The 24,566-nt window shown below is 40.3% G+C and overlaps 1 protein-coding gene across 1 annotated transcript in view; it reads left to right on the top strand.

Annotated features, from left to right (window-relative positions):
• PTER (phosphotriesterase related) overlaps positions 1-24,566 on the top strand; it is a 41,911-nt gene that overhangs the window by 4,492 nt on the left and 12,853 nt on the right. Inside the window, exons 2-3 of the mRNA XM_031936211.1 lie at positions 7,050-7,531; positions 9,069-9,334. Of these exons, the coding sequence (XP_031792071.1) occupies positions 7,050-7,531; positions 9,069-9,334 (748 nt within the window). The remainder of the gene's footprint in view (positions 1-7,049; positions 7,532-9,068; positions 9,335-24,566) is intronic.

Here is a 24,566-nt window from a genome sequence, read left to right as displayed (position 1 = left end):
GATAGATAGATAGATAGATAGATAGATAGATAGATAGATAGATAGATGTCTGCACATGCATATAAAATATACATTTTATTTTATTTTTTATTAGAGATGGGGTTTCACCATGTTGGCCAGGCTAGTCTTGAACTCCTGACCTCAAATGATCTACCCATCTCGGCCTCCCAAAGTGTTGGGACTATAGGCGTGAGCTGCTGCGCCCAGCCTAAAATATACATTTAAAAATCCATTCTGAAAGTATAGCTTTCATTGTTAGTTAATGATCTATAGACGGTCAATAATACCCATTTCAAGTTAAAGGAATCACAGATGCGTGGATGCCATCTGGAAGTTACCTGGTCAACCCCTTCATTTCACAGACGGGAAAAACATGTGTGGAGTAGTTAACTAAGTTGCCCAAACCCACACAGCTATTTAGTGAAGAGCCATGAATTCTTGCCTCTGAACCCATCATTTTACCAACTAGACCACAGCACCTCAAGAATAGCCTTCCGGATGAAACTGTGAGAGGAATATAGATATTTTCCATGTTTAAAACATCTGTCTATGGTTTGCCAGGACTTAAAACTAATACAAATTTTAAGCACTTTACTGATCACATATAGCTAAAGACCAGTTGTGCAGCTGGCTCGAAGTATTGCTATTTCTGGGAGGCAAGCTATGACTAGGGTTCCACGGGACAGAAAGTCCCCTCTAGAAAAATCAGAGGATGGGCTTCAACGTGGACAGTTCTTTATGAAGAAGAGCAAGTGATAACCGTTGTATTCCAGTAGCTTGGTGTATGTTTCACTCTCAGGAATATATGTTGCTAGCAAAATCAAGAATTTTACATCAGACATTCTCAAGGCATTGAGTGTGGAACCTTCTGAGAATGAAAAGGGCAGAGATGAGATCTCCGTTTTTCAAATTAAGTAAAATTTAAAGGTCAGTTATTCCGACAGCATCTTGACAATAATATTGCACTTGTCCCAACTCTAGGATGTTACTATAGTGAGTAATGTTGCATTTCGATCTGGGTTGAAATACTCTTTTCTTCCTCCCTCTCCCTTTTCCTCCCACGTTTCCTTTTTTTTTTTTTTTTTTTTTTTTCTTTTGGAGTCGGAGTTTTGCTCTTCTTGCTCAGGCAAGAGTGCAATGGCATGATTTCGGCTCGCTGCAACCTCTGCCTCCCGGGTTCAAGCGATTCTCCTGCCTCAGCATCGTGAGTAGCTGGGATTACAGGCACCTGCCACCACAGCTGACTAATGTTTGTATTTTTAGTAGAGATGGGGTTTTACTCTGTTGGCCAGGCTGGTCTTGAACTCCTGACCTCAGATGATTTGCCCGTCTCAGCCTCCCAAAGTGCTGGGATTACAGGCGTGAGCCACCGTGCCCAGCCCCATTTTAAACAAACAAAAAAAAACCATATTTTCAGTTGGCTACTAAACAGAGAAATTTGGGAAGCCAGTGGTACTAGTTACAAGTTTGTAGACCACAGTCTACACAAAGGCCATCTACTCAACCCTGGTGACTTGAGGTTGACTGACCCATGTTAAATTGAAGAGTTAATGAAGCCACAAGCTGATTTTTTCATTCAAGGAGCCCGATGTGTTTCCTGGGTTTTTGAATGGCTTCAATGGATTTACTTATCAGTTTAAGATGAATGGCTCATATCAGGGAACGCAGGATGGCGAAAGCCTGAGCTGACACAGAGGAGGGGACTTTTCCCAGGCTGACCTGTGTGCAAAGGTCTTTTCCCAGCTCTGTCACTTGCTGGGTGCATCACTGCCATAGTCGTTGTAATTGTTTAGAATTTGTAAATTTCCTCACGTTTTCTTCTTACATTCTTAGTCAATTTGAAAAAAGAAAAAAAAAAAAAGGTTGGGAATGAAACCCAACATTTTCCTCCAACGACAAGCTGCTCATTTGTATCGGTGAGCGGTTTTGCTTTATTTATGTCACAGTTTAAAGAACTTGCTGTGTCCCATTATTGCTCTGTATCCTGAAGTGCTGGGATTTCTTTCTCTTCATTCAGGCATGGTTATTGATTCTTTTGACAGTGTTTAATATTAAAAGTTATAAATCCACATGCAGTAGGGCCATTACGCCATAAATATCTGAGAAAGTAGAAGCATGGTGACTGTGTCCAAGGAGGAACTCCTGGTGTCACCATTGGTCAGCGTCCAGGCCCGGGCGGCTTCAAAGAAGACATGTTGCAGGTCTGAACCTGTATGCACAATGGAAGTATTCAAACAAGCTTAAAAAAAAAAAAAAAAGATGCATTTAAAAAATATTTTTGTCACAAATCAAATGTCAGTGTTAAGTGCAGTGTTTCTAGAGTGCAGCCACGCTCTGTGATATAACACTTCAAAAAATAGAACTGCTCATCTATTTGGGCCAGACAGCACTTTTTTCTTAGAAGTCCATTTATTTGGAGGATACTTTTATAGTACCAGCAAGTCCAGTCAGAAAGTTCCATCTGCTCTGCCTCCTATTGCTTCTGGTTTCTTGCCATCTCCACTGGTGTCATCTCAGACAAGACACTACCTGATTTTTTTCTGGATAATAGCGACATCCTATGGGACGCCCTGCAGGTACAGCAGGCCCCCTCCCTTCATCCATTCGTATATGGCTGCCAGGCTCTTCACTTCATATCGTCTGCATAAATCCCTGAGATGCCTTTCCCCCTTTTTTTTTTCTTTTTTTGTCAGTTAGGGTTTGTTCAGAGCCACAAAACTATTAGGTTGGTGCAAAAGTAATTGCAGTTTTTACCATTACTTTCAATGGCAAAGACTGTGATTACATTAGCACCAACCTAATACTGTGAGTAAAATGAAACAAGGAATGTATGATAAGAATGAGACCTTTCGTGGTTGGGGGAGGAGTTGAGAAAGTCAACTGAAAACTGATCCACCAAAACTCAATTTTCTAATTTGACTATTTGACTATTGGTTTTTTTTTTTTTTTGGGCGGGGGTGGGAGATGGAGTCTCGCTCTGTTGTCCAGGCTAGAGTGCAGTGGCACAATCTTGGCTCACGGCAACCTCCACCTCCCAGGTTGAAACAATTCTCCTGCCTCAGCCTCCCGAGTAGCTGTGATGACAGGCGCGTGCCTGGCTAATTGTTGTATTTTTTATAGAGACGGGGTTTCACCATGCTGGCCAGGCTGGTCTCAAACTCCCCGGCTCAAGTGATCTGCCAGCCTCAACCTCCCAAAGTGTTTGGATTGCAGGCATGAGCCACTATGCCTGACCTAATTTGACCATTGCATTTAAAATTGTTAGACAAGTACCTTCAGCCAGGTCGAGGGCTGAGTATAACCGAGTCAGGGTGGGAGAAGTGCCTATGTTTATGAAATAAAGACGGTGTATTGCAGTCAAGAGAAGCTCTCCTCATTCACAGGTAAAATAGAGTTCTGGAAAGTCCTACCCTCTGAAATTCAACATGCCACTGAAAAATATATTCAATCTACATAGACAGAATCATCTTAAGTATAATGGCGAGGGTGAAATAGCTGTGAGGAACTCTCAGTGAAACTAAACTAAATTTGCCCCCAAGCTACCGTCCTGCACACCAAATCTTCAACAATTAGGTGAATTGTCTAAATATTTTATGGAAGTTGATTTATGCATAGATTTTTAAAATATGCATATTTTAAACATGCATATTTTAAGTAAGACAAATTCTATTTATCGTTTCTGGCTTTCAGCTGTGTTGGAGGACTGTCCTCTGATTCTCTTCTCTTGTCCCCTTTTTTTTTTTTTTTGTCTTTAAAGTCTTCTGTTCTTTTGCAGTTCTAGATCCGTCAGAATTAGAAAGGTTGTTCCCCTTAGCTAGGCTGTAATAGTAATTGCAGTCTATCCTCAGTCTCTCAGGTTGTTCAAATTTCACATTTGAAGTGCAACAGAACTTTTGAACCATGTGTTTATAGCTCTAGCTGCCCACTTTCTCACTAGCTTCTGTGCCGGTGTATGTGGTGCTTAAGCTTCTCAGGCATGCTCTGGAAAATGCCAGAAGCCTGCTTTGTTTGTTGGTAGTCACTCTGTTTGCACCATTGGGTATAGCTGCTCTCATCGTTCCTTACCTTTCTCTTTGTTCTGGGAGCTCTCTTCTCTATGGGGGAAGGCCATGAATAGCCTCTTGCCTGTATGTTGAGAAGAAAGCAACCTCCAGGCTGATGCAGACGGAAAAGGGTTCCCTCACTGCACAGGAAGCGTGCATTTGAGATACACACTCACCCCACTCAAAGACATTCTAGCTTAGAGCAATGTTGGCTACAGTTTGTTCTTTAATCGTTGCTTATCCTTTGAGTGGAGGTTACATTGTGTGTGATCATAGGAAGTGCCAGCCAGTTCTGCCTGAGAGCATTAGAGGAATTTCCCAGAAGGCATGACATTTCTTAAGTGATTTTCTTTTTTTTTTTTTGTAGAAAGACTCACAGCTTGTGAGCTTGAAACGTACCAACATTGCTCTTTCAAATATACATCAATTAAATATGCAGTTTGGTACTTTTCTAGCAAAAGTGATAGCATTTTATCAATTTAGCTCAGTTTCTGCCCCTCTGTAACTCCCTGGAACACGTCTGTGATATGGTCAGCCAGAAGGAAAGAAACGGCAAATTAACCCATATGGAAGCTTGCATCTATTATTAATGGTACTGCAATTTCATCAACGGAAGGTATGAACTGCATACTCCTTGTTCTCAGTAGCAGGAAATAAGACATTGAACAGTAAATTCCTATCCATCATTAATGGAAAATATTGCCCTGGATAGTGCCTGGCAGCTGTATGGTGATTCTCTGAACAGACACTGCCTGCTTTTCTCCTAGCCACCGTTTGAATTGCCTAGCTGATAGAAGCTTCCAGAAGGGCACTATCAAGCAAAATCAATGGCCATGTTAGCCACAAGTCCTAAGTTCTGTCCAGAAGTCTAAATCCATCATTTATGCCTTATGAGCCACTATATGTCAAACACCTGAGTTCCAGATAATTGCAGTGGCTTGCTATGAATTGGCCTACAATTCTGTCACCCTCTGAGCTCTGATGTTGTTTTCACTTTGTCTTACGTGTGTACTGTACCCTTCACAGATTTTCCTGTTGTTCCCCCGAATCACCTCCCCTCTCATCAGCCACTTCCTCTGAAAAGAAATAACCTAGGAAATACGTAAATAGTTCCTAGAATTCGCAGAACAAAGCTACTATTTGTTGAATATGGGCTGTGCGCCAAACGCGTCTACGGATATTTTTACCTGTGGTATCTAATTTATTTTGATGACAGTCTGTGAAATGTGCTTGGTTATTTTAATTTACAGATGACAGAAATGGAAGTCAAAGAAGGCTTTCAAGGGATATGGGGGAAATGATGACTTCAGAATGTCATTTGAAGGAACAGTTTGAGGGCTTAGAAACACGTGATGCTCCTTTTCTTCAGTTCCCAGAGTGTGGGACTCAAGTCCTGATTTTGCTCTTGGCCACGCAGGAGTTTGCCCTCACCATTTTCAGTAGCTCTTGTTCCTTTATAAACCCTTCATTTAGGAAATGTACTTAAAAAAAAATTTTTTTTTGAGACATAATCTTGCTCTGTTTCCCAGACTGGAGTGCAGTGGCGCAATCTCGGCTCATTGCAACCTCCGCCTCCTGGGTTCAAGCAATTCTTCTGCCTCAGCCTCCCAAGTAGCTAGGATTACAGGCACGCTCCGCCATGGTCCACACATTTTTGCACTTTTAGTAGAGATGGGGTTTCACCATATTGGCCAGGCTGGTCTCAAACTCCTGGCCTTATATGATCCTCCCACCCCAGTATCCCAAAGTGCTGGGATTATAGGCATGAGCCACTGCACCTGGCCATTTAGTTTTTAATTTAAACAAATTTTTTAAAAGGAAATGTACTTTTAAAGGAAAGCACTGGAATCGGGGTTCTTGGTGTCACTGATAGACATTGGTGAACACTTAATTTGTGCTACAAATGAAAGCAAATCGAGGATAGCGAGGGCTTTGCTCTTTTTAGAGATAGCTGATTTCAATTTCAGTAAATCACAATCGCTTTCATGATGGCTGAGAATCTTTGCTTTTCAGTATTTTTGAAGTGTGTGTCTGTGTGCCCTAGAAAATTAAGCATTCAAAGTGAAGAGGTTCATTTATTTTTGTTATTTCATTGTTCAACGTAAGTGTGCTCCTCAGTTGTTTTGGGGAGGGGCATATTCTATGAAGTCATGTGAGTCAGAGATCTTGTCTTTTGTATCTTTATGGCTCTAATTTCTGGCACATAATGGACCTTCAGCAGGAATTTGTTTGCTTGGGTAGTGGATGAACAGTAGAAAGATCAGTTGTGGCCAGGCGCGGTGACTCACACTTGTAATCCAAGCACTTTGGGAGGCCGAGGCAGGCAGATCACCTGAGGTCAGGAGTTCAAGACCAGCCTGGCCAACAAAGGGAAACCCTGTCTCTACTAAAAATACAGAAATTAGCCAGGCTTGGTGGCACGTGCCTATAGTCCCAGCTATTCGGGAGGCTGAGGCAGGAGAATCCCTTGAACCCGGGAGGCGGAGGTGGATGTTGCAGTGAGCTGAGATCGCACCACTACACTCCAACCTGGGCAACAGAGCAGGACAGTCTCTCAAAAAGAATACTTAATTTAGCTAAAAAGTGACAAATGAAACCGTACTGATACATGGTTAGTTTGGATGTAAGTTATTGATTCTGAATAATTTTTTAAAATTACAATTACTATTGATTTATCCAAGAGTGCATAGCCATGACTAAGAGATACAATTAAGTTAAAGAAAAATGAACTAAATATCAAAGAATAGTTCCAGTAGATAAGGTTAGGACTAACTCAGGCAGAGGACTCCCAGTGGAAGGGGTGGGAGGCAGTGAACACCACACATGTCACTTAGATCTGCAGTGGGGATAGATGCTGACGTCGGCAGGATTGGAAGTGAGATCGCATCTCTAGTTTTATTGATTTGCCTTCGTACATGGGTATATGTTCACAGCCTCCCACCCCCTACGGACAAGAGTTTATGTGTGTGTTAAATTTTCTGATTGTAGTTGTTTGTTTGTTTTTAGAAAAAAAAAAAATCCTCTTTTTAGAACATCTCTTGATGGTACCATCAGAAATGTCTTCCTTAAGTGGAAAAGTCCAAACAGTTTTGGGCCTTGTAGAGCCAAGCAAACTGGGCCGCACCCTCACCCATGAACACTTGGCCATGACCTTCGACTGCTGTTACTGTCCACCTCCCCCGTGCCAGGAAGCTATTTCCAAAGAACCGATCATGATGAAAAATTTATATTGGATTCAGAAAAACACCTATTCCCATAAAGAAAACCTTCAGTTGAATCAGGAGACAGAAGCCATAAAGGAAGAATTGTTGTATTTTAAAGCTAATGGTGGAGGGGCTTTGGTGGAGAACACAACCACTGGGATTAGCCGAGACACGCAGACGTTGAAGAGGCTTGCAGAAGAGACTGGCGTCCATATCATATCCGGAGCTGGGTTTTATGTGGATGCAACTCACTCCTCAGAGACCAGAGCCATGTCAGTGGAGCAGGTAAAAAACCTAAGTTCTTTGACAATATTTGTTCATAAATTCAGAACAGCCAGAACCTTGCAAATGCCCTGGGTTCAGAGGTAGCTGGGCATGCTACAGAAATTTGCTAGCTAGCCAGGACATCTGCCAATTGGGACCCCAATTAGTAATACTGTATTTCATAAAGAAAGTGCCAATTTTGCAAGCAAGCCTTGTGGTAAAGAAAAAAGAAAATAATAATAATAAGTGTCAAGAGAAGAGATCTTAATGCACTGGTCGTTGGAAAATCCAACATGGTAATAGTTAGATTTGTGTATATCGTATCTGTCCTCAGTATTGGCACCACAGTCTATTTGTAAACCTCACTTTTCCACTTTCAGTTATGCTACCTCGATTTCTTTCACCCAGGATTTTATAATAACCAGCAATGAAGATTCACTGTAGGGTGAAACTTGGCAGGCAGAGACTTGGCACATTTGTGAGTATGTTTCACTCTCCTTTCACAAAACAGGAGATGTGGAAGAAAATTCATTCCCCTGTGTTTTGACATAATATGGTCTTAAGCAAGAATGGGTAGAAGGAAGTAAATTGTTTAGGGATAAAAAGAATGAGCTGCAAAACTTTTTTTTGCACCTGTATGTGTTCTCTTTCTAAACACACATGTATCTATTTATACATGTTTACACATATATGTATATATTCATATGTATCTTCCATTACCTGCATGACAGGCATAGGGTGTCAGCTCAGTCTTTGCAAAAGATCACTTACTCTCTAGAATATTTTGTATTTCAAAATTTTATCTGCATTATTTTCCAACCAGGACTTTATTTCTTAAAATATATTTATGTTATTTAAAGACTATGCTGATGATGAGTATTATACATTCTTCCAACCACTCTTCGTGGTAACTATGCATATGAACCAAAAAGTGCCATAGTAGTATAGTGTGCTGTGACTTTTCTATGCTGTCTATGATAAAAGGCTGAATGAAGAGGAGAGAATTAAAGCATTTCTTGAAGCCTTGTGCGGTGATGCGAGCCTGTAGTCCTAGCTCCTTGGAAGCCTGAGATAGGAGGAGCCCTTGATCTCAGGAGTTCAAGTCCAGCCTGAGTAACATGGTGCGACCTCTGCCTCTTTAAAAAAAAAAAAAAAAAAAAAAAGAAGAAAGAAAAAGAATGACTTGATACATGGGACATAGATTCGATTCATTGGCGGTCTTTCTATATTCAAGATGCTGCTCCCCAGGTTAAGTTATAGATTTTTTTCCTTCACTCTGAATGTACTCTCATTAAGTCACTTTGTCCCCCTCCAGCTTCCTAAAGCTACACGTTTCTTGTTAAATAATCACAGTGTGATATTATCTAATCCTGGATTTAGTGTAACTTGTTGATTTGTGATTTGGCCAGCAAAATGCTTTTTTCATTGATTGATAACTATTGAATACATTTTTTAAAGAATGAATGACTAAATAAATAAATTCATTCACGTACTGTGGTGGATCGATTTTGATAAATTTCACAACCTATAGAATATGTTCCTTCTCACTCTTCCTTAGCTTACGGATGTCCTTATGAATGAAATTCTCCATGGAGCTGATGGAACCAGTATTAAGTGTGGTGTTATTGGAGAAATTGGTTGTTCCTGGCCTTTGACTGAGAGTGAAAAAAGGGTTCTTCAGGCCACAGCTCATGCCCAGGCTCAGCTTGGTTGTCCTGTTATTATCCATCCTGGACGGAGCTCCAGGGCACCATTTCAGATTATCCGAATATTGCAAGAAGCAGGTGCAGACATCTCTAAAACAGTCATGTCACATCTGGATAGGTAAGCAGGCTATCTTACAAATGGATGCAAACCACCATATAATTAATACATGATCAAATTACGAATCTACAGTAATCCGTCGATATAATACTAATCATGTAGAGAAAACCACTAACTATATGGAAGGTAGTATTTATAAAGTTTTACAACTGACATTAATAAAAGTCAGTGCTGCCATTTTTGTGCCTCTCTGTGTCAGATAGTATCCTAGGTATTTTGCCTAAGGTATTTTGCATAAGTCATTTTGTTTAATTTATTCAATCCTTTATAACTCATAATAGGTGTCACCGTCTACTTCATTTCTTTGTCTCATGGGATGATATCAAAGTAGCTGCCAATTCCACTTGCTCAGTGTTTACCAGTAGTTGGAGTAATAAAGTTGTCACAAATATAAAGGGAGGGAAAGTCAATGATTTCACCCAGAGAAGAAAACCACAAATACATATGTTCACATTTGTGTCACTTGTGGTTTGAATCATCTGAATTTTGGAAAATACAATTATAAAAAATAATAGTATGTGTTGGGTGGTATTATGTATTAGTTTCCTATTGCTCTTGTAACAAATTCTAACAAACTGGGTGCCCCTAAACAACAGAAATTTAGTCTCTCAAAGTCTCTCAAAGTTCTGGAGGCCAGAAGTCTGAAATGAAACATTGTCGGGGCCCTGCTTCCTCCAAAGGCTGCAGGGAGAATCTTTCCTTGCTTCTTCCGTAGCCTGAGATCCAGCTGTTCCGTGGTTCGTGGCTGCATAACTACAGTTTTTGCCTCTGTCTTCGCATAGCCTTTTCCTCACTGTCTATGTCTTCTCCTCTCTTTGTTACAACAACAGTTGCCATTGGATTTATGGCCCGTCCAGATAATCCAGAACGATCTCAGATCATTTACTTAATTATATCTGCAAAGACCTTTTCCGCAAATAATGTCACTTTCAGAGGTTCCAAGAGTTAGAATGTGGACGTATCTTGTTGGAGTTCACCATTTAATCCCTGCATATTATTTTAGATGCATAGGGGACAGTAAAGCAAATGACTAAATGAAGAAATGCCAGCTGCTGTTGATTTTATGAACAAGTCTAACAGTGTTGCTAAGGCTATTCATTAGCCTTAAATTGAATTTATTACAGAATTAATACAGCACCAGTGAGACTAAAAATATATTACAGGTACTTCTATCTTGCCTATTGGAGTAAAGCCATATTCACATATTGATAAATCCTGATTATCAGACCGGACACATTGCTACTTAATAAACTAACAGTCCTACAAAATGTATTGATAAAATGCCTCTCCTTATGAGGCTGTAGTGAACCATGATCACACCGCTACATTCCAGCCTCGGCAACAGAGCAAGACCCTGTTTCAACAACAACAACAAAAAAATTCTTCTACTTAATAAAAAATATTGTAAAATCATGTACAGGAAATATAAATAGGTGTAGTTATAGCAGAACAGAGAAGTCAGCATTAATGGGGAAACTGAGGCACAATAGGATTAAAGGCAATTCTCCTGGCAACCAGGTTGTTATCAAGATCCATACTTGGCTATCTTCAGGAATCTTCTGGTTGCACTGATAAGATAGAGGCGGGCTTCTATAATGGTCACAGGGCCAATGCATCAGGCTGTGAAAACTAGACTCTTCGGACCCAGTGAGAACTTTAAATTCTGACTCTCATTGGTGTAAGATCTTGGACAGCTTAATTGAATTTAAAACAATGTATTTTATAATGTTGCCTTGTATGATATGAGATATATGTAGCACATTTATTCAGTAATGATGATACTTTTTAAACATTGTGAAGTATGTCATACCTTCAAAAATGTATTACACTAATAATTTTAAATTTTATAAAATGTTTTAGATTCTTAAAAGCATTGCATTCTGCAGTTATTACACAGTATAAGTGTTCTATGTATCTATTAGAACGTAATTGTTTATCATGTTGTTCAAGTATTCTGCATTTCTACTAATTTAAATATATATATGTGTGTGTATATATGTATGTGTGTGTATATATATATTTATATGGAGAGAGAGAGAGAGTCTCTCTCTCTGTTGCCCAGGCTGGAGTGATGTGGCATGATTTTGGCTCACTGCAGCCTCAACATCCCAAGTTCAAGGGATCCTCCCACCTCAGCCTCCCAAGAAGCTGAGACTACAGGCATGTGCCTCCACACCTGGCTAATTTTTATATTTTTTGTAGAGATGGGTTCTCTCCCTGTTGCCCAGGCTGGTCAAACTTCTGAGCTCAAGCAAGTCACTCACCTTGGCCTCCCAAAGTTCTGGGACTATAGGCATGAGCCATTGTACCTGGTCACAAATTTCTTTTAATTGCATGCTTGGCATTCCTTGGGATTCCTCAATGTAAGGATGTATCTTTCATTGTTTCTGAAAAGCCTCGGCCATTATCTCTTTAAATATTGTTTCACTCACATGTTATTTATCATCTGTATCACAAACTCCAGTTTGGTATATGTAGGGCTTTCTTACCTGTACTCTGTATCTCTTAACATCTGTTTGGTATTTCCATCCACATGCATCACTGAGCTGTAATTTCTTCAGTTCGATCTTCTTATTTAATACTTCTCTTTCCAACAGAATCAATCTGTTGCTTAGCCAATTTATTTGGTTTATAATATTGAGAACTGTATAGTTTTTTCTGTTACCTACTAAGTTCTAGTTGGTTACTTTTCAAATCTGCTTGGTTAATTTTGATCATTTATTTTCCTTTCAACATGGTTTCAATGCAACCTTAAAAAATATTAAACATACAGTGTAAAATTTGTAATTGATAAATCTAATTTCTGCTGCCTTTTTTTTACTCTGATGTAGTTTACTAGTTCTTCTGTCTGTCATTGATATGAGGTTATTTCCTTATGTTTTAGAGTAGAATTTTTTGTTGTGAGATCAGACTTCTTGGAAATTATTATGAGTGTTAAATTGGTTTCCCCTTATCCCTGTTTTTTTTTTTTTTGGTTATTTATTTTTTATTTCTGGTAGGCAGTTGTGGCACTACCTATGTGGGAAACTTTATACTAAATTTTTTAATTGTGGTAAAATGTACATAACATAAAATGTATCATCTTTTAAACATTTTGAAATGTACGGTTCAGTAATGTTGAGTGTATTCACTCCCCATGGCCTGTGACAAACGCCATTCTACTTTCTGTCTCTGTCAATTTGACTACTCTAGGTACCTCATGTAGATGGAATCACATAACGCTTTTTGTGACTGTTTAAACTAAATTTTAGACTTGAGAGACTTAGACCCACACAGGTGCTATGAATTCTGACCCCTCAGCTCGGCAAGTGCAGGAATGGGGCTGTGGATTCTCAAGGGAGACTTTTTCTCAACTTACCTTCCTTTCACTGGAAGCCAAAACTGAGAAAGATATATACAGATACCCCTTGACTTATAATGGGTTATGTTCCAATAAAGCCATTGTAAGTCAAAAATATTATAAGTTGAAAGTGCATTTTATATACCTAATCTACTGAACACCACAGCTTAAGGTAGCCTACCTTAAACATGCTCAGAACACTTATATTAGCCTACAGTTCTGCAGAATCATCTAACGCAAAGACTATTTTGTAATAAGGTGTTGAACAGCTCATGTAATTTATTGAATACTGTCTTGAAAGTGGAAAACAGAATGTTTATCTGGGTACTTGAAGTACGGTTTCTAGTGAATGTGTATTGCATTCACGCCATTGTAAAGTCCAAAAAGCATTAAGGCAAACTAACCAGGGACCATCTGTAATCTCCAAAACCTGTTTGTGGACCAAGTTTTTACCTACTTCATCCTCAAGGGTGTGTTGCCTTCCATATAAAGGGAGTAGCCCTTTATATGTCTCCAGTCTGATCTCCCACTTGGTTCAAGTCCAAGCTCTGTCTTACTTGGCTCATTAATACCTTTTAGGCAAATGCTAGCTCTAGGTCTCACTTTATTCCTCATTTTCTCAGCTCTCTTGTTGTCTCTGTCCCCCGAGCAAGTAAGTGTTACTTTCCCACCAGCTAAACCAAGCATTTCAAAATAGGGTGTTTTTTTTTTCCCTCTCTTCAGTATAATGTAGTATTTTACATGCATTCTGCTGGAAAGGTTTTCTGTGAACATCTAGTCTGCCATACTGCTTGAAACTGGCTCAAGATGATTCGTAAAGAAGAATCTTTCTATCTCCATCTATTTACACTTAGACATGTATGTAAGTTAGAAAATTATGCTTGGCACAAATAGAAAACAAGCTTTCATTGGAAAATGTGAAATAAACCTTTGCTTCTACCACAGTAGTATTTCTCTGCTCATAAAATCAAACAATATATAAATTGCAAATGTTTTCTTTATTGCCTAGTGATATACATATATGTATACACTACACCTATATATACACATATGTATATATTGATATATATACACACATATGTATTTTTTTTCTGTTAAACAATAAAGATACATTACCAGATTTCCATTTGGCTGCAGTTTCAATATATCTCTCTAGAATGACTCAGAACAGAATGGAAAGGTTGACCTGACATCAAACTCAGAACATTCTAGAAAATTCTGAGACCATCGCTAGAGCAGCCATCCATTCCGTACCTATCTGATGGATTATTCAGGGTTCCAGTGCATGAAAAAGACATACATGAAAGTATGAGCATTTCAGTAGGGAGGCAGCTAGGGAACATGACTTTAGAAGGAGCAGTGCATTTGGAAACACATACCAAATAAAGTAACAGAAAAAAAATAATCAGGGAGGCAGATGCAGGCATCGTTAGCTCTTTGAAGTGGCTGCTCACAGCAAGACAGTGGCCATGCTGAAGTCTGACTGGGTCAGCCTCTCACAGACTCTCTGAGGTCTGCAGGGCTGGGCATACTATCTGAGTCGTACTGAAAGGCCAAGGACTTCAGCTTTCTGTAATGGGGACAAATCACAAAGGGCATGTATTTCATGCAACGAAATGCACAGAAGCCTCACAAAACAGACGCGCATCCTCAAAACAAGGCCTCCAAAAAATAAAAACCAAGACAAAATGGCAAATCATTTCATTTCCCCCATCATGCGTTTTCAGACATGAAAAACCGAAACAAGGCTCTGAAGCTATCCTGTGTCTGGGAGATAATCAGGCAGTGGCTCTGCTTCAGAGCCCTCCAGAATGCTGGGACTCTCCAATGGGGCTCACCCTCAGTCTTACCTACCCATGACTAGTTTATTTTTCCCCTTTATAGTAGTATTTCCATCATCTGAGTATACACAGTGAAATATTACAGTATGCTCCCAATCACACTGAAGTAGGTAAATATTTTTGAAGATGTACAGTCTTCATAAGGATTCATGCATTTGTGTGGGTGCGCACACACACACATACATACATTGCGACAACAACAACAGATTGCTACATGGCTATCCAAAAGGGGCATCTGGGACCCGGAGAGGGAAGAGTTAATGAATGGCCATCACCTTAGGAGACCTCTGAACTACATTGTTGTCATGTGACCATTGGTGACCTGCTTAAGGTCATTTACTAGGAGATAACAGCCTGACAAGATAAATCTGCTTCTGTGTCTAGGCCCTCCCCTAACCATCTGTTCCCTTTAAGAAACGTGGGCCTGTTGGCTGCTGTGAATTTAACCCTAGGGAACATTGCAGGGGACCGCCCTTGATGGTTACAGCCACCCAAAGTCAACATTTATTGGAAAAGAGCACCGGCACCTAAGGGTTCCTGCTTGATCTTAATCTATGAAGGCTTTCTGCCTTTCAATCATTTATTATAATTTTACTACCTGTTAAAACTCTACCCACATGTCCAGGTGACGTGTAATGATAGCACTGCCTTGGCCTCCAGTCTAATATAGGCTAGATGCAATTGAAAAAACCCACATATGTCCTTTTTGCCATTCATCTTCAAGGAGATTTTATCCTTAATGGACTATTAGAGTAGCCATAGGTACTTTTATGACAACAAAATTATTTACCAATGAAAGCTGAGTAAAACAGCATGGCTGGCAGGTATTTGGGTAGCAACTAGTTACTGATTAAATTTTTTACCCCCCTGGAGGGGCAATAGACAGGTGTGGTACCTGACTCTTTTTTCTACTTGGTTATCTATTTAACAAGCCAAAGGGCTTTGATAGAAATCCAGGGCCTAGAGTTTGATTAAGGGCACAATGATAATTAAGTGAAGGAAAATAGCACATCACTGTCTTTGAAAATTCCTGACTGAGGAAGGTAGAGGAATTGACCTAAGGGTTTCTGAACGACAACAAGAGGGAAGGGTTTAGGGAACTGGCCAACAGCACATTTTATTCCGTTTGTTTCTGATCTTTCTTGCCAAATTGGCCAAACTCTTGGAAAGATATAATTTTGATTTTTTTTTCATGCTCTTAATTAGGTGAAATAAGAGAGTGGGATATCACATCATTCATTTGTTCCACAAATATTTGCGTGTCTAGTTACCATATAGCAGACGCCGGGCTGTAGCCTGAAGAACAGCCCACTCTCTGTCTTCAAAGTCATTATTTAATTATAATTATGGTGATTTTTAACCTTAAGGTTTTCTGTGAAAAGCCACAAAAAATAATTATGTGGTTTCCTTGGAACTTACACAATTTAATCCCTGTGAATATTCGTGAATTAATGGGAAGTCATTCAAAAACAATTCCAAGCAAATGTTTGACAAACTGAAATTGAGCAAAACATCTTGATATAGTTAAGTAGTACAGTGGTGTTTAAGAACAATTGGAATGCTATGTGCATGTATTTGTTTGTAACATCTAAAATCCTGTGAATATGGCGCTGAGTTTCTTTTATTCTTAAAAACAATTTTTAAAAAAAATTTTTAAGAATAAAAGACACAGGGACTTGCTGTGTCCCAAATTAATTTTGAACTCCTGCCTCAAGCGATCCTCCTGCTTCAGCCTCCCAGAATGCTGGGGTTACAGGCGTAACCACTGAACTGGCCAGAAAAATGATTTTTAACCCTAAAGTGTTATGCAAATTTTCCCCACCCCTGCCCTAATTATTGCTTACTATGTATTTTCTCTCAACATGTAGAACCTATGGAAGGAAGAAAGGGAAAGGGGGAGGAAGGGAGGCAGAAAGGAAGGAAGGGGAGGGAGGGAGAAAGAAAGGAGAGAAAGAAGGAAAAAAAGGAGAGAGAGAGAAATCCAGGCAAACATTTGACAAAGTGAAATGCACCAAAATTCTTTATATTCATAAATAGTCCCAAATAAAATGCAATAAAGTTATGGTGATAATTAATAATTAATTATGGAGTATCCCAAATTATACTGTTTTGGGCAGACCTGCCTTCCAGGTGAAAGGGAAGCGCTGGCCATGTGCTCTATGCAGTACATTCTACCCACCAAAGCCTTCCACTAGTAATTTTTTTCTAAAGCAATTTTTCATGACTCTGACACCATTCCCATGAAATGTGACATTTTAACAAATAGGATTGCCATGTCTATGAGATTTATCTTCACTCTCCTCAATACCATCATTCCCTGAACCGTGTATCGCCTTACATGAAAAACGCAGCCTCTTTTGTGCTATGTGGTAGCTGAAGAGTTCATATGGTGAAAAGCTCTTCCTGGGATGTATAAACTGTGAAATGCATTCTAAAATAAAGTTTTAATTACACTTTGTAATTTGGAGCCAACTTCTGGGTTTAGTCTAATTTAAACAAGGGTTTTTCTCTCTTGCAGCCATCTGTTCCTTTTGCTTAAGCCTACACTTAAGTCATAATATTGAAAGGGTGACGTCATTCCTTCCTATGATGTCATTAAACATTTCTTTAGCGACCCAAGCAGTCAGAGAACTGAATGAAGTGGTGGGGGGAGATGCTTGTTAAAATATAGATAATAGCAAACTGAATTTTTAAATTATATTTCATTCCCAGTTATTCTCCAGTATCAAAAATATTGTTCAATAAATGTCATGCCTTCATGCAAAAAGAATCCCATAAAAAATAAATCTTTAAAATACCTACATATTTGGGCATAAACTAGTATATTAATGCAAATGTTGTCATTTATGGCTTGAGTCTGGATCAAACTAAAATTCTTGGCAAATTGTTAGTGGAAGTAGCAAATTATATGTTTTTAATCACAGGCAATGTTTAGACCACACATTAAAAACTTATATCATCTCTGTTTACTTTCTATTTTTGACATTTAAATTTATTTTTAATTAATTGAGATCAGTTGAATTCCATCAATTAAGAATTTCTCAGATCTCGTAGTTGCAGTGGAGCTGTCATTAGCAGTGTGAGGTAGACATGAATAATGTTTTAAATTCTGTTAATATCAAATCAGAGTATAGTAAATTAGGTTATAATCACTCGATTATGGTAATTTGCTTTTTTAAAATATTGCGTTATAAACATTTTAATGTTAATTTTAGGTAATTAAGTGTATAATTCTAGTTGAGTTTAGTAATTATTCTAAGTAGTTGTTGAAAAACTTCAAAAACATAAGAATTCCACATAGTTGTACAAATATTCACTGGTTCTAAATTGATCAACTCAAGGGGGAGGAGGACAAAGTTTGTTGGAATTACTTTTTTTTTTTTTTCCTGAGACGATGTCTTGCTCTCTTATCCAGGCTGGAGTGCAATGGTGCGATCTCAGCTCACTGCAACCTCCACTTCCCAGGTTCAAGTGATTCTCATGCCCCAGCCTCCTAAGTAGCTGAGATTACAAGCATGCACTACCACGCTCAGCCAATTTTGTATTTTTAGTAGAGACAAGGTTTTGCCATGTTGGCCAGGCTGGTCTCAAACTCTCGACCTCAAGTGATCCATCCACCTCAGCCTCCCAAAGTGCTGGGATTACAGGTGTGAGCCCACCATGCCCGGCCTGGAATCACTTTTTTGGGAAACAATTTTTAATGATCAGTCATTGAAATTCAACATTTTCAATAAATCAGTTGTATCTATAAGAAGTCTGTTGTTATTTTATTTGTAGGCCAATTTTTAAAACATACTTGATCAAGTCTGTAAGTTTTATCAGGGAATGCAATTTATGATTCTTCAGATGTCAGTGCCTGAGCTAGCTCCATGACCCCACATAGAACTGCCCTCACAGGCCCACCACTTGCCCAAGGAATTCACAGAATCAAATGGCTGATGAGTTACAATCAAATCAAAGCTCAGCACAATGGAAAGGGCACTGGATTAGGAGTTGGAATACCTGCATTGTTGATCACTTTAAAGAAGACCCATGTTTTAGTTTCTTTATTCCTGCAATGACATTACTATGTGACATAACTATTTCACCAGTCTATTGTGAATTTCACAACCTGCTCCTTGTTCTTGTTATTTAATGGTGCCAACATCTAATCAGTTGCCCAAGCAAGACAGGCTCATGATTCTCCTCCTGCATGGCTGTCCCTGTGGTGCCAATGCCTCATCCTTCACGCTTGCTGCTGTACTCCATAATCTGGCTAATAACAGCGCTATTTACCCAGCTGTTAGCCTAAAGACCTCCAAATACAAGCTCTCCTATCCACTCCTCTGGTGTTCTCTGAATTCAGCCCCTCATTTATCATTTGAATTATTATAAGTCTCCAAACACAAATCCCTCCCTTAGTTTTGGTCCCAGATCTAGCCTCCACAATCCACCAGATCTTTCCAAAGGCAAATCTAATTATATCCCTGATCCTGACTTAAAACCCTCCAATGGGTCACCTTTGCCTCAGGCAAAGGTCTTGGTCTTCTGGTTCCCTCACCTCCCTCCAGCTTCTCTCTCGTTATTCCTAGTATGCACACAGTCTCTGGGCCAAAGCCACACCGACCATGTCTTTGAGTGCCCTGTATTGGTTGTCCTTATATGCATCTCACGCATGCTCTTCTCTCTGCTATGAATGTTCTATTTCCCCTTATCTACCTGGCAGAATCTTTCTTCAAAATGCAATTCACCAGGGGTTTTCTCCTCTATGAAGCTTTTCCAGAACCAGCCAAGCACTGTTTGATAGCTCCTTCTTGCCAACCTAGTTCCTAGTAGCACTCTTGCCATGACACTTGGTAAATTCTCTACAGCAAGTATTTGTTTCCGTGTCTGTTTTCCGTAGTAGATACTGAACTGCTTCCAAGACGGGACTGGTGTTATTTGTGTTTGTTTTCCCAGCTCATGGCTGATTGCAAGTAACAATTTCTTATTAAATGGAGGGATGGATAGATGGATGGATGATTCCCCTCTCTTCTCCCCTCCTGTCTGATAAACTACATCCTTATATTCAGGAACAGCAAGCTCCCTTTTTGCCTCTCAGTAGGTGGTTCTCTGGATTTTTTTTTTTTTTTTTTTTGAGACAAAATCTCACACCGTCGCCCAGGCTAGAGTACAGTAGCATGATCTTGGCTCACTGCGGCCTTCGCCTCCTGGGTTCCAGCAATTCTCCTACCTCAGCCTCCCAAGTAGCTGGGATTAGCTGGGCAGCTGCCACCAAGCCTGGCTAATTTTTGTATTTTTAGTAGAGACAAGGTCTCCTCATGTTGGCCAGGCTGGTCTCAAAACTCCTAACCTCAGGTGATCCACTCGCCTTGGCCCCCAAAGTGCTGGGATTATAGGCATAAGCCATATGCCCAGCCTTTCTGGATTGTTCATCTGGAACCCTACCAACATTTGTCTAAATAGTGTCCTTTAAGGCTTAACTCAAATGAGTCAAAGTGATCAAGTGAAAAAAATTAATTGCCTCATTCTTCTTTTGTAATACTTTGTATTTATTTGTACTTAAATGTTTTTAACACATTTAACTATAATTATTGGCTTAAATATCTACCTTCTGCAGACTTTCGGTTCCTTGGGACAGCATCTTAAATTTCTTATTCGTGTCTATATTCCTAACACAGAGAATAGCACAAGACAGCTGATAGTAGATGTTCACTGAATTAATTTATGAAGGTGTGTTTCAATGTGTGAAATGAAATAATGTACCTGAGAGTTATTTGAAACTGTAAAGCCCAAGACAAATGGTAGGTGCTTTCGTTATCTTGATCCTACCCACGGATCAAATTCTTTCCTCTGCTCCTTAGTTCTTTCTACCTAGGGAGTCCACAGACCCTTGTCTAAATTATCACTTCATGCAGACTTCCTTTCTCCCACACAGAGTATATTTTGACATTAAACTAAACCCCTCAGCATATAGATAAGATCTAGAATATAAAAGGGGGTTGAAAATAGAATCACCTGTCTTGCATTATAGTACCAGCCTTAAGAAACTGGGTAAATGATAACTGTATTCTGAAAATAACGAGCCAAATCACTTTGGACACCTTTTTTTTTTTAGCTGATGGCAATATATTTTCCCTAAATCTATGCCTGTTTTTATATACAGAAAAGTTACTTACTAGTTGAGCAAAAGTATAAAATATGCAGCAGAAGAAATGATATCATATGAATGACATGAACAAGTACTTGATACAAAAATCTCATCTTCCTTCTGGGAAATCCCAGGATATTTTGTAAATGACATTGCAATCATTTCTTCCACCTTGAAGATGGAACGTTTCTTCAGTGTGAAATGCGGTAGCTCTTCTGTGCGTCACAATCACTTCACTGACTCTTCAGGGGAAGAATCGAAAACTACCTACCTTAAAAGCTGGGAAAGATTGGAGTAAGAAAGAATAGAATCATTCATGGATGGCCGGGCGCAGTGTCTCACACCTGTAATCCCAGCACTTTGGGAGGCCGAGGCAGGCAAATCAGCTGGCGGATCAGCTGAGGTCAGGAGTTTGAGAGCAGCCTGGCCAACATGATGGAACCCCGCCTCTCCTAAAAATACAAAATTAACTGGGTGTAGTTGCGGGCACCTGGAGTCCCACCTACTACTCGGAAGGCTGAGGCAGGAGAATGCCTTGAACCCAGGAGGTGGAAGCTGTAGTGAGCCAAGATCGCGCCACTGCACTCCAGCCTGTGTGACAGAGCGAGACTCCATCTCAAAAAAAATAAAATAAAATGAAAAACAACTCTCAAGAATTATTCATGGATATGGAATGCAGAATGAAGAAAACTGGCTGAGGTTAGCACCTCCACTCTTCCAAGATGTGCTGTGAGATCACTGGTGACTGGGAGGGGCAGGACGTCTGTTTAACCCTCATCTGCTGGGCAGCACACAGAGTTCATTTTCCCGTGGTAGCATACTGACATTTGGGGTCAATCCTCTCCAAGTGAAAAAGAAATTCACTTGCATAAATGCAACTTCAGTAGCACTTTGGCAGTCCCTGGAAGCCATCCAGCTGAATGTCAATTTCACATAGGTAAGTCACCTTGTTAGACCTTCATGGTGCAAGGTGCTTGTTCCTAGATGTCATTGTGATGGTGAATGTGTCTCCGGAGTGTGAGTGCCTTGGAGGAGGAACGGAGCTGCCTGGTGCCTGGGGCGTTCATACCCCGGAGGGGCAGCCTGGTCTAAGGACAGGCCTCTGAACACAAAAGCAGTTTGGGTTTTTTTGAAGCTCTTTCAGTTTGAGACCTGAGTTTATCCTTTCTGAGACTTAAAGCCCTCATCTGTAAGATGGGGACAGTCACACCTTCCTGATAGAGCTTCTGTAAGGATTAAACAAGCTGTGGCGATATTAAATACCTGATGCCTATCAGGTGTTGATTTTCTTATTTCCCGTCCCACCCCTCATTAATATCTCATACCACATTCTACTTATTTACAGGACTTTCCTTTGAAAAATATGTGTGATCACACACTATTTTCTTCCCCTGGATTTTGCAATCAGTTTGCTTTGTCAGTAAGAATAATTTAAATGAATTCATCCCCTTTATTTTTATTTTTAAATTTAATTTAATTTAATTATTTATTTGTTTGTTTATTTGGAATTGTGTCTTGCTTGCTGTGTCACCTAGGCTGGAGTGCAGTGGCTTGATCATGACTCACTGTAGCCTCGACTTCCCGATCTCCAACAACCCTCCCACCTCAGTCTCCCAAGTAGCTGGGACCATGGGCGTGCACCACCCTCACCTGGCTGATGTGTGTATTTTTGTTAGAAAGCAGGTTTTGCCATGTTGCCCAGGCTGGTCTGGAATTCCTGAGCTCAAGTGACCCTTCCACCTTGACCTCCCAAAGTGCTGGGATTACAGGCATGAGCCACCGTGCACAGCTGAATTCATTTCTTAATTGCCTTCATATTAATATTTAGTTACCCAAGGAGGTCATATCAATAAATGTCAGTTAAAAAATCAGAAAAAAAAACTGTATATATATGTATGTATGTCTTGGTTTTTTAATGACAGCAAATTTCTCTTCCCCTGTTTTTCTTTCTATTTATTTATTTTTGTTATAGAGACAGGGTCTCTCTGTGTTTGGTCACAAACTCCTGGGCTCAAGCAACCCTCCCAGAGGCTCGGCCTCCCAAAGTGCTGGGATTACAGGCATGAGCCACTCACTGCATCTGGCCTTGCCCCTCTTTTTCAACTGCATTTTCCTGATGTCTAAAATATCAGCCTAATTGCTTCCCTGCTGAAGCAATCTCCCCTCGCATGTGACCGTGAAATTTTTAAGAATGTTTTTACAGAGGAAACAGCTTCCCCAAAGTCACATCCCTTTACATAAGATTTTCGACGGGATAAGAATTCACAGGGATTACTTTTTTTTTTTTTTTTTTTTTGAGACAAGGTCTCACTCTGTCCCAGGCTGGAGTGCAGTAGTGCGACCATAGCTCACTGCAGCCTCGAACTCCTGGGTTCAAATGATCCTCCCACCTCAGCCTTCTGAGCAACTGGAACCACAGGCACACACCACCATGCCCTGCTAATTTTGGAAGTTTGTTGTAGAGACAGGGTCTTGCTTTGTTTCCAAGGCTAGTCTCAAACTCCTGGGCTCAAGGGATCCTTCCACCTTGGCTTCCCAAAGTGCTGGGATTACAGAGTGAGCCAATGTGCCTGGCCAGGGGTTACTTTTGAGACTTACATGTGTGGATGAATCTTATAGAACAGTGTTAGTCTTCTCCTAGAAAGACATCTCTGCTTATGGTGACATTCTTCAGTTAACATTTACAACGTAGGTAACATTTATATTTCATTGCATCTGGAGAATTGGGTCCCTACAGTCCCCATTCCGCTTTTATTTTTTGTTGTTTATATTTCATTTTTTAGAGGCAGGGGCTCACTCTGTCACCCAAGCTGGAGTGTAGTGGTGTCATCATAGGTCACTGCAGCCTTGAACTCCTGGGCTCAAGCAATCCTCCCCACTCAGCCTTCCAAGTAGCTGGGACCACAGGCATGAGCCACCATGCCTGCCACCTCCCCATTCCTCTTTTATTTTATTTTATTTTTATTTTTATTTTTATTTTTAATTTTTGAGACAGAGTCTCGCTCTGTCACCCAAACTGGAGTGCAGTGGCACGATCTTGGCTCAGTGCAACCTCTGCCTTCCAGGTTCAAGCGATTCTCCTGCCTCATCCTCCTGAGCAGCTGGGACTGCAGGCACGTGTCACCACACCGGCGAATTTTTGTATTTTCAGTACAGTCAGGGTTTCACCATATTGGCCAGGCTGGTCTCGAACTCCTGACCTCAGGTGATCCACGTGCCTCAGCCTCTCAAAGTGCTGGAATTACAGGTGTGAGCCACCACGCTCAGCCCCATTCCTCTTCTAGATGAGGCTTTTGCAAGACCACATGGAGAGAGATCACAGAATGCCTCATGGGCCACTGTAAGGCCTTGGCTTTTACTTTTGAGGGAAATAGAAAGCCATTGGTGGGTTCTGAGCAGAAGAGAGACCTAGTCTGACTTAGGCGTGGAGGTGGCACTTTAATTGCAGTATATAGAATGGACTGTAATAGAACAATTTGGTATCTATTGCAGTGATCCTGCAAGAGACCAGGGTGATTTGGGTCTGGAGGGTAGTATGGGAGGTGATGGTAGGTCTGGATTCTGGTTGTATTTTGAAGACTGAGCCCCAGTGCTATCCTAATAGGTTAAACGTAGAATGTCAGAGGAAGAAAGCAGTCAATAATGATCGAGGTTTTTGGCCTGAGCAGCTAGAATGGAGTTGTTGTCAACAGAGATAGGGAAGGTGTTGGAGCAGCCAGTTTGGGGGGTAGAAGAAAGGTCCAGTTTGGGACATGCTGAGGTTGAAGTCGCTATTAGGCATCCGAGTAGAGATGGCAGGCGGGCAGTTGCATTTCAGGTCTGGCTTCAGGAGGGAGGTCTGATCTGGTGATGGAAGTTGCCTCTGTGCCCCTTAATATTTGAAATACTCATTTCTTTTTTCTTTCTTTCTTTCTTTCTTTC

The sequence above is a fragment of the Piliocolobus tephrosceles genome, chromosome 9, assembly GCF_002776525.5.
Source record: "Piliocolobus tephrosceles isolate RC106 chromosome 9, ASM277652v3, whole genome shotgun sequence".
Classification (NCBI taxonomy): Eukaryota; Metazoa; Chordata; class Mammalia; order Primates; family Cercopithecidae; genus Piliocolobus; species Piliocolobus tephrosceles.
This window is presented reverse-complemented; position numbering and strand designations above follow the sequence as displayed.